Below are 11,091 nucleotides of genomic sequence, written 5' to 3' on the forward strand. Positions count from 1 at the left end.
TGTTTGTTGAAAAAAGATTTTATCAAAATTGTTATTAATGTTCTACCCCAGATTTTTGAAGTGATCCACTGTTTGGCATCAAGTGTTTGTTCTGACCATAAAGAATACTTTAAAACCACAACTAACCATCTGGTTTCTTCAACTTTCACTCAGGAGTAAAAATGAGCATTTAAACTTGAAATAAATAATGATTTGACATTTAGCGTGATAATTATTGATGTGTCTGCTATTAAATAATGTAACCACTGTTACACAGCCAGAAAATTATGTTTTAGTCTCAAACACAAGGAGTTTAAAATGTTACAATTCACCTGTCTGGGTTAGTTGGAACACCCTAGGGTGAAATGCAACATTATGTAGTAATGAAAGTATCTTATTGTAGTAATCCAAGTATCTTATTTACTGTCAGTCATAATAGTGAACCAGATAATACAATTCACCAAATGTGCACCAACTGAATATTAGTGTGTGTGTGTGTGTGTGTTTGTGGTTACAGGAGAAGCCTACAGGTCTTACACTAATATTTGAAAAGTACTGAGTAAAAGAATGGGCCTACACAAAACATGTATACAGAAGCAGAATGTGGGTCTCTCTTGATGAGGAGCACAATAGCACACGGAGGGAAAGAGAACAACAAAAAACAACAACAAATCTTTGTGCCATAAATTGTGTGTTTATTTTACAACATGATTTAGTATTACTATGGGTTTTCAGGCACTTACCATCTTTACAGATATGATAGTGTTTTCTATATATGTTTTTGGATACACTATAGAAAGTTGCTATAGTAAAACTGTACATGCCCCATAACATTATCATAGTATAACTATGTTCTGTAGTGTGTTCAAACAGAAACACTATAATATATGGTTATACTAAAATAATATAGGAATGCTACAAAGATCTAGATACATAGTATTAGGCTGCTATTATAATATTACAGGGCAGCTAATAAAATAGCAATACAGAAGAATACTACATAACACTACTTACTATAGGATACTATACAATTCTTATAGTATACTATAGTAATGCTATTGTTCCATTTCGTAAGGGTGTGGCTGGTTGGCACACTTTTCATTCTCCGCTGTATTTCTCTGGCTTACTTTCTGATAGAATATTCTAATACATCGAATGTCATTGTTTCAGTTTTCAGTTAAGGGCATTGTTTGATTATTTCTGTGTTGTTCTGTCAATGATGCTGTAATTGCAAATAATTCATTTAAGTTGGCCCCATAGCTCTTCAAAGGGGCCCCCACATGCTTAAGGCCGCCACTGCATATCCTCATTTGATTTGACCAAGACCAACATCTGAGGAGAATCATACAGTTCTTCCCCGAAACACAAGTCAGAAATGCATTAAACATATATAAATCAATATGAATAAAAGCTTTTCCATTGACAGTGTTATGTGCCTCCACTGCCACATCATGATTTACTTTGGCTTGCAGAGCCTCATGTTGTTTCACAGTTTTTACAACATTGTTTAATATTAGCACAGATTTCTCCAGGACACTTGTAGGGCACTCAGTACATCAGGTTTGAATATTCTGCATAAATTTATTGTGTCTTTCAGCTTGCAGCTCTGATAGCAATGACCTCTTCTCGGCCGGAATGAAAATGGCACCTGATAAAGGTGAGAAAACCACAATCAGGTTTGATACCTGTGTTAATCTAGATTGTTGAGGCTCCATGGTAGTGTTTTGCATGCTTCCTTGTTGGGGAAATCAGCTGATCCATCATCAGTTCGTCGAAGCATCCTGTAGCAGTAGTAGTAAACCTTACAGCAACTTAGTATCAAGTGGTCCTAATCGATAATCTGATATGCATGTGTGCTGCGGCAGTGTGCTGTAATTTCACAGCAGAGGGCAGCAAAGGCCTATCAGTGAAAATAAAACTAAATAGATCATACACCGAACAAAACAAAGAATGATCAAATCACTTTAATTTATGTTCAGATGGTAATTTCAAATATACATTAAGATCTTAAACTTTTTCTTCCTGAAGATTAAAGTCTAAATCCTTTGAGAGCAACCTCAAAGCCAACCTGAGGATATTAGATGCAGCTTATTGTATGAACAAATTCATCTTCAAATGTAATGTCCTTATTTAGGAGCTACTCTGTTGATGCTGGTCAGCAGGTGCACAAATCTAAAGGTTACAAGTGAAACTCCGGTTCTGCAACTCACAAATACAATTTTCAGCATTTCTAAAGTAGAACATGTTAGTTTTCAGCTTGCAACTAAGACAATAGAAAAAAGTTTTGAAAGTAAGTGCACCATCGTAATTCTACTTAAATGTCATATATGCGTACGTGTAGACCTGGTGGTAATTTGAAATTAGGATGGAATTATATAGCAAATGTTTTCAATATATTTTCACAATATATATTCACCTACAGAAACAATGGGCATAAGCTGGAGGTTGCCTTAATTTGAAAAGCTAAAGATCTGCTTCTGGAAAAACATTTGAATACTTCTTGGTTTTAAGTGTTTAAGTGTCTAAATTTGCAACAAGCGATTATGCACTGTGGCATCACCACTGCGCCAAAATTGACAGATCCATCTGCTTCACACATATAACAGTGTCACATCTGAACTGATATCAGAATAATAGCAGACTAATTATGTGCAAAGGAAATTCCTCTCGAGCACAATATTCAGCATTGGTTCGCAGATACACTGGACCAGCTGAGGCATGTGGAACGAATGAGTTCGGATGTTGCCATCGGGTATTAATTAGGGATTGGGTTGGCCCCCTATATAAAGGAGACGCGCCCATTGCTCTGCTCTGTCTCCATTCACGCCAAGATGAGCTACGGATCTGAAGTCTTTTCCTCCTCCTCCTATAGGAAGATTTTCGGGGATTCTCCCCGTTATGCGTCCTCTCCATCGCGGACTGGGGTGAACGTCTCCACACGGGGAGGTTACCGGTCCTCCTCTCTATCCCGGAGCAACGTTCCATCTCTGGGCTCATATAGTAGAAAGTCCGGCCGCTCCTTCGCGTCCATGCCAATGGAGACCTTCGACCTGACACAGAGCAACGTCCTCAACAATGAGTTCAAAATCATCCGCACCAATGAGAAGGAACAAATGCAGGGTCTTAATGACCGCTTTGCAATGTTCATCGAGAAAGTGCGCAACTTGGAGCAGCACAACAAAGTGCTGGAGACGGAGCTCACTACCCTGCGCCAGCGGCAGACCGAGCCGTCCCGCTTGGCCGAGCTTTACCAACAAGAGATCCGTGAACTGCGCTCCCAGCTCGAAGAGCTGAACGGGGAGAAGTCCCAGTTCATGCTGGAGAGGGATAGTATTGAAGACGAGCTCCAGAAGCTCAGGGGGAAATACGAAGATGAGTTCCGTGCCCGGGAGGAGGCAGAAGCCATCCTCAAGGCTTTTAAGAAAGATGTGGATGATGCCACCATGGTGCGCCTGGACCTGGAGAAGAAGGTGGAATCTCTGCTGGACGAGATCAACTTCCTGAGGAAGGTGCACGAGGAGGAGGTGGCCGAGCTGATGGACATGATCCAGGCTTCCCAGGTGTCTGTGGAGATGGAGGTGTCCAAGCCGGATCTCACCTCCGCCCTCAAAGAGATTCGAGGCCAGTACGAGTCCATGGCGTCAAAGAACCTGCAGTCTGCTGAGGAGTGGTACAAGACCAAGTTCGCCGACTTGTCTGAGCAGGCTACCCGGAGTAATGAGGCCATCCGCGCCAGCAGGGAGGAAATTAACGAGTTCAGAAGGCAGCTGCAGTCCAAGACCATCGAGATAGAGAGTCTGAGGGGAACCAACGAGTCTCTGGAAAAGCAGCTCCGGGAGATGGAGGACAGGCACAATGCAGAGATAGGAAACTACCAGGTTAGTAGGCTACAACTTCACAATTTGTTACTACCCCTTTTATCAAACGGGTTATAGACAAAAAGAAATTCACCCATTTATTTTTAGCTTCATAAAAGTTTATTTACATTGAAAGTGATAGTGTTTTTTCTCATAAGAAGTGAATGTCAGAGCAATGATCATTTTAGGAGCAGCTGGTGTCAGTCGGGCTCTGTCCGTGGTGCTGAAAGTCACTCCCCTGGGACCGCGCGCTCAGCAGCTGCATCTGCCAACGCCCACTGCTCCAAATGAGTAATTTCACACAAGTGTTGTTTTTGATTCTGCGCTTCCGAATGGGAGTATGTTTTTAGGACAAACATTTCTAACATAACAACTCATAAATGACTCGAATTTCCAGTCACATGGGGCACAGAGGTTAACAATAGGAGACAGAGGTCTTTGTTAGGACACTGCTATTATTCCCCTGCAAGCAATGTGGTCACAGACTATAATTTCTCACTTACTTAAAAAAAAAACCCATCTCAAACCCTGGCCTACTTTTCTTGTAATGTTTTCTTGTTGTATTTGTCCTTAGGACAGCATGGCAGAGCTGGAGAATGAGCTGAGGGCCACTAAGAGCGAGATGGCTCGTCACCTGAGGGAGTACCAGGATCTGCTCAATGTCAAGATGGCACTGGATATTGAAATCGCAGCTTACAGGTAGAATCTCATTAGCAGTTATAATAACCATATGTAATAACATGAAAGTGAGAGAAGCAGAATTTAAACACTAAGATAAAAATGTCACTCTATCTCCTCCCCTTTGCCTCATTGCCTATCCTTTCCCTCCATTATCCTCTCTGCAGAAAACTGCTAGAGGGGGAGGAGACTCGCATCGGGACAGGGATTACCTATCCCAGCTCCATGAGCTCAGGTGTTGGGCAAGGTTACAACTACCAGTCCCGTATTTACACCAGCTCCAGCAAGGGCAAGAAGGAGAGCAAGGACGAGGACCAGCAGCAGGAGAGCAGGTCTGGAGGCAAGGTCTCCCAGCGTGAAGTTTATGAGGAGACAGTGGTCACCACCAAGAAGGTGGAGAAGCAGCAAGACCCCAGCGATATTCCCACCAATCAGAAAAACTAAGATCTTACTGTAAGCCTGCTTTTGACCCCTTAAGCTTCTCGTTACCCTCTCTTAAACCCATTCCTCTTCTCATTTCCCATCCTAAAACAAACCCTCTTGCTTTCTATTTAAGCACTTGTGGATATCTAAGATGATGGCTCTGCTTTGCGTTCTCATTATACGCATAGCAAGAATATCATGGTTTCTATCTGAATTATTGTGTGTTGGATTTCCACAAGTGTGCAGAGTGCAGGAGCTAGATGTTTGTTTTACATGGGTTTATTCTTCCTTGTCCCCTGTGTCCCCCACATGCATTCCCAAAGGAAATCCATTATAACTACTGTAACCATCACTCTATACAAAACCACAGTACATCTGTTCTCTCTCTGTCTCCTTCACACACTCAACATCGAACAATAAAAAGCACTTAGGTAGCATCTCTTACAGAAGTACGGTCTTTCAAAATATAATATTCTTAAACAGTCTTTCACAGTTTGGGATAATGTTACGTCGATATGTGATACTGAAACACAATAGATAATAACTGGTCATTCACTTCTACCACAAGCTGTGAGAAACTCTCAACACATTCCAATGGAAGCATGTGTGTGCGAGTGTTACTGTGAACATTTAAAGGACAAAAGATTCAAAACACGTCAGCTAGTATCGGTTACTCTTTCTGCATTCACTTATACGATACAAATACAATTATTCCTGGCATAATAACGACAGTTTAGTAAGGAAGCACAAAGTAAGGAAACCTGGCAAAATAAACAATAATATATGATTGTGTCTTGCTGAGCCATTGTTTTGAGCCTGTTTACTAAAAATGGAGTTGAAAAGGATGAACATCCTTGGCCGAGCACAGACTCCTTTTTTAACTTCCCGGTGAAGTTTCATTCTAGAAAAGTGTATTTCTTTAGCTGTTTAAATGAGACTTGAAGAAAACATGAAAACAAATGTATTGATTGTGTATAATTTGCATGGTGTATGTAGATCTCATGCTTGCATGGAAACCATTATCCCATTTCTCAATCGACATGATTCCGTTGGTTGCGGTTAAAAGGTCAGCTCATGCCTTCCTTTTCACCATCTACCTTGCTGAGCATCGTCACACTCATTAATAACTGTAATAGACATGCACTATATTTTAGCGCATAGGCCTACTGTAGGATGTGACTTAGATAGGCTACAGATCCCTGCTGTTAATACAATTAAGATAAAAAGGAAAGATCCTCTTTAAGGCACTTGGACAAGAATGTCAAAACTTTGGTAATGATGAAAAGATTGCACAATGTGCTATAAAGGATAAAGGGAAACTGGAAAATCATGCTAAGATGCCGTAAATGAGGCAAAATGCAGCTAATACAATAAGGAAGAAGAATATTTCTTCTGATACAGTCCAGTCAATTAGAGACTGAACTTTAAGTTACGCTTTAGCACAAATGTACAAGATGTATGTATGTATGATCTATCCATTTAGCACTATTTCATGTGTCGTCGATGATGCTCGGAGAAACATTTACGCCGCTGAATCCATAACATGTCACTAAGCCAGAGGAAAACCATGCCATCGACACTCAAAACACATCACAAATTCAGTCAAAAGCTGCCAGACCATGCTCTGTTTGAAACAACTTGACCTCTCTCTTTCTTACTGTAGCCATGACTGGATAAAAAGTCTGTTTTAGTATGACCTCACTGCTAGAAACCCTTCAGTATGAGAGACTTACAGCTTGTTTTTCTGCGTGTGCACTGCCAACTTTTACACAGCTATCTTATTCCGCTGCTGCTGCTGGTCATGGCAATTGATGCCCTGACAAACTGCACTCACAATGAAAATTCAAAAAATGACTGATTGTATGGCAGACTGTTCTGGATTAGGTTCCTGTTGTTTTACTTGTCTTACTTGTGATAAGTACCTTAGTACTGTAGTAAGTGTGTTTGTATCTCTACACAGTGGCCTATCAAAACTGGAATTATTTTGGGGGACAGCAAACCTGAAAGTTTGGCATTTTGTTTAATGGATCACTGAATTCCAGTGAAAAGCAGAGGGAAATCTCAGATGCACAAGAATTACAAGAAATATAAACAACATTTTATAGTATACAGCTATAACAATGGATGAAAGGTTCATGGTTGCAAATGTCAGGCCTTTATCTTTGCACTGTATACCAAAAGAGTTTTCATTGGTGTCTGAAAAAAATGTCTACTACGTCTACAGCACTGCCAAACTTTTCTAAGTGCACACGCAAAACCACGTCATGGGAAAAAATTAAACATTTTCTGAAACTAAAGAATATCACCCATCCAAAAGCAACAATCAAGATTTAGTCATAGAGCAAATACTGTAGGATTTAAAATGCCTTAAAACACCAGCAACTGTTTTTCTGGCCAAGTGTGTGATGCGTTTGATTCTGTTAAGTGGGGTGTTTAATCATTATTAGCATTAATTAGAGCTACCATGACTATAAAAGCATAGGGATTGAATGTAGTTGACATGCTATTCTCTTTACTGTTATTACTGCTTATGTATTGCTGTATGACACCATATCAATAAAGACTTGACATTGTTTAGGCTGCACATGATTTCATCGTGTTTATTTTACATGCGACACACACTTTTGAGTTGAGGATTCCATAGTGGGTAGTGTAGTGTAGAAAAGCTAATATCTTGTACTCGTTGAAAGTCTGTGTGATAAATCTAAAAACACATCAATTCATTAGCATCCCATAAATGGTGCTATAATAACTTACCTGGACTCTCGCTACACTTATTTGATTGGTGATAACTGAGGATTAATGAGTGGTGGAAAGTAACTAACCATTTACATTTACTGAAGTGCTGTACTGAACTACCATTTGAGGTACATGTGCTTGATTTTATGCTACTTTACATTTCTACTCCATTACTTTTCAGAGGAAATATTGTACTTTGTTTATTTGATATCTATAGTTACTATTTGCAGACTCAGATTATAATACATAATATTATATAAGGTGGTGTTGTGGTATTGCCTATTCTGTTTAAGAAAAATTTCAGAATACTTCCTCCAGCACTGATTAATGATGAGCCGAAGTGATATGTAATAGGATGGATGAATGAATATACACAGGTTTCTGTAGAGGCATATGAGCACATGATTCTTCTGTAGCGGATCAACCTGTAGTACCTACTACGATGACATTATACATATATGTATATAACTATACACATCTGTGGCTAAAGTAAAAGCCAGTGTATCTGTGAACCTTTAAGGGTTGTGAATGCCAATACTGTAATGTAACTATTCCTCTAGCATGTTTTGAAACCTGAGGAAAATAATTGTGGTGCCTTGATTTATCTGTTAAAGTAAATATAGCTTTGGACCAATAGAGACTGGAAAGCAATGTCACCTTGACCTCTTCCTTGGAGATATTTGTTTTCTTTTGCTTCTCGGGGCCACACTGCAGACGTGTATTAAAGGCATACATGATGGATTACCTGCTGCTGTACTGTATGTTGATCTTTGCACCCCTGCTCCTGCTCAACACACTTACCAACACCCCTTCAGTCCTAGACCTTGAGACCTTGGGCCTTGTGGATTGTCTCTGATTAGCCCATCTCCCCTAGCCCACTGATTGCGTGGGACAGCCTTAGTGCTGGGTGTGCATGCGTGACGCAGGTTGCAGTTCTTCAAAGATTTATACCCCTGCAATGCTGCTGAGTAAAAGGTGTGGTGAGAGCCACCCAGTGAACTGCCGCCGTGAAAGCCCTGTTATGAAACAGCCCTCCCTCCTTTTGCTTCAAACTTGAAGAATACTTTAACTTTCTATTTCAAGTCTCACCTTAGCCACCCTGCCCATTCTTCATAACCACAGAAAACACGTGAAAATGCTGAGGCTATACAAACATGAAAAACAGAACTTACTGCTACCATGCATGCGATGTTGCCTCTCGTAGGAAACTCTGGGATTCATTTGAAATTTATAGCAGCTAAACGCTATCAGAGGGTGCTTAGCCTTCAGTCCCAATGCAACAACATGTATAGCAGTTGATTTCTCAAGTGCGTAATTCTGTAATTATTGCACACATTTTCAGTTCATCAATAAACATATTTTCCTTTGATTTATTTTTCCTTGACATCTCATAATATTAACATCCAGTGTTCCCCTTTTTATTTCCCCGTAAGTGGCTCTAAGGTTGTAAAAATCATTAATTTTACACTGTCTAACAGTATTGCATACACATCAACTTGTTTCATCTCTTCATTGAAGCTCTAGTACGTTTACTCTGTGGAATATTCAACCCCAAGAGTCCACTTTTTTATGGCTACACCATTTTGTCAAGTGGAAATATTCAAGGTGTCTCATGCATCGTTTTACACACATCTTTCCAAAATTTGGCCTGAAATACCTGGACATATTGTGAAATTTTGGGATCTCCTCTGGAATTTAAAATGAATTAAGGTTTTGTAGGTTTCAACAATATTCGGATGCATAGTATGAGGGGCAGACCCCTCCCTGGTCTCCTTTTAATGTCTCCCCGTTTGCTATCTTGGGGGATAAAGGAGACGATGTTGAGGGAGAAGCATGTTTTATGTTCTGTCTGGTAATAAGTGTCTACATGGGGCTGTGATGGTGGTGGAAATGAGAATCAGGCGGTGGAGCAGGGGGCCCATGGCTGTAAATTTCACCTGTTTGTGCCTCAGGATCAAAGCCATTTCTCTTCAATGGACAGAGGCGTTGGCTCTGCAGACATATTAAAATGTGAATGTGTGTGACCTTACACACACACACACACACACACACACACACACACACACACACACACACACACACACACACACACACACACACACAAGACCCATATCACGCTAACAGAAACCAAAAAGGGCTGCTACTCCTTGAAGGGAGACAGTCACATTCATTTCTTAATTGTATACTGATTTTTATCTCAGTATACACTTTCATAATGAGTTTATGGTCTCAGTCGCTAGTTTCAAGTCTTCTTGAATACAGCATGATGTTTAGTAAATTATGGTCCCATTTAGAGAAAAATAGATGGTAAAGCAGGTTACACTTTAGGGCGTGGCTACGTTGTGATTGACAAGACACTACCACAGCGATCTGTCAATCAGAGGTAAATCTATCCACTGCACTGTATACATTTAACTAGCAGTGAACTTTGGGTGCTATCTGTGTTCTTACAGTGTGTTTTCAGGTCATAAAAGTTTATTGTAACATTTTGGTCACCTAAAAAGGTCTTGTTCAGTGGTTGGTTGTACTAAAAAAAGCTCTAAGGAGAACATTTGTTTGTTGTCTTAGGAATTACATGACAAGATCCTCTCTTCTCTATGCATGAAGTCTTTAGCCTAGATTAGCGCAGCCATTGGTATCAGTACGAAACAGCTATCCTCTCACTAAACAGGAAAAAAATACACCTTCCAACTACTCCAGAATTGTCTTTTTACATATTATAAGTTGCTAGCTCGCAAACCTGCCAGCAATACTTCCAAAAATCAACTGGGATTTTGTTTAGAGATGGGAAAGTGTGTGAAACCAACAGGATTTTTGTGGTGATAAGCACTGCCATGTAAAAAAAAGTGTAACTAAAAAAAGCTAACTAGTGATGTGTGAGTCATGTGTTAATAGTTCGAAACGAACAACTCATTCAACTAATTCGGCTACATCAAGCCCGGGGATCTCCATCCCCGCTGCAAGGCGTGCCTCGGCCCAGAGAATGCTGGCCGAACACTCACTCCCGGCTCACAATGCCTGTTCTGTGCCGTCCTCACTCCTGTTGAGAGTCAGGTGGATAATTTCACCGTTCAGCAGGAGGAGGTGTGGAAGCCCACCCACTCCTTGGAAGAAGCCCTCAGCCTGCTTCTTCTGGAAGAGCCGGAGTTGTACGGTTCCTCCTCTTCCATTCACGGGTCTCCCAGCGGCTCCCCATTTTTCCCGGTCTGGCCGTGCTTCCCTCCCATCTGGCGGTACAGGAAGGTGCCGCCTTGGATCCTGTTTCCACCTACATTCCCATCACCAAGGTGGGAGGCTTCTCAGACCAGGGTTTCAGCCCGTTCCCTCCACTGGAGCCTAACCTCACGGCGTTCTTCTGTGTGAAGCCACTATTCAACAAAGTGATCATGGACAGACCTTTTCGCATGTTGACGGT

At 40.9% G+C, this 11,091-nt stretch overlaps 1 protein-coding gene across 1 annotated transcript; it reads left to right on the forward strand.

The window, feature by feature from the left end:
• The first annotated feature begins 2,718 nt into the window (after positions 1-2,718).
• inab (internexin neuronal intermediate filament protein, alpha b) lies at positions 2,719-7,519 on the forward strand. Its single transcript, XM_038714200.1, has 3 exons — positions 2,719-3,857; positions 4,411-4,535; positions 4,682-7,519. Exons 1-3 carry the CDS (start codon positions 2,811-2,813, stop codon positions 4,956-4,958), a joined length of 1,449 nt encoding a protein of 482 aa, XP_038570128.1. The 5' UTR covers positions 2,719-2,810; the 3' UTR covers positions 4,959-7,519.
• Positions 7,520-11,091: the final 3,572 nt, after the last annotated feature.

This window comes from Micropterus salmoides, unplaced genomic scaffold, assembly GCF_014851395.1.
Source record: "Micropterus salmoides isolate LMB-PRFRI ecotype aquatic unplaced genomic scaffold, ASM1485139v1 Ms_hic_scaffold_12, whole genome shotgun sequence".
NCBI lineage: Eukaryota > Metazoa > Chordata > Actinopteri > Centrarchiformes > Centrarchidae > Micropterus > Micropterus salmoides.

Coding starts and splice junctions, on each gene's coding strand:
- inab (XM_038714200.1), top strand. CDS start 2,811: ATGAGCTACGGATCTGAAGTCTTTTCCTCCTCCTCCTATAGGAAGATT. Junction 3,858..4,410: donor CAGAGATAGGAAACTACCAG/GTTAGTAGGCTA, acceptor ATTTGTCCTTAG/GACAGCATGGCAGAGCTGGA. Junction 4,536..4,681: donor ATTGAAATCGCAGCTTACAG/GTAGAATCTCAT, acceptor TCCTCTCTGCAG/AAAACTGCTAGAGGGGGAGG.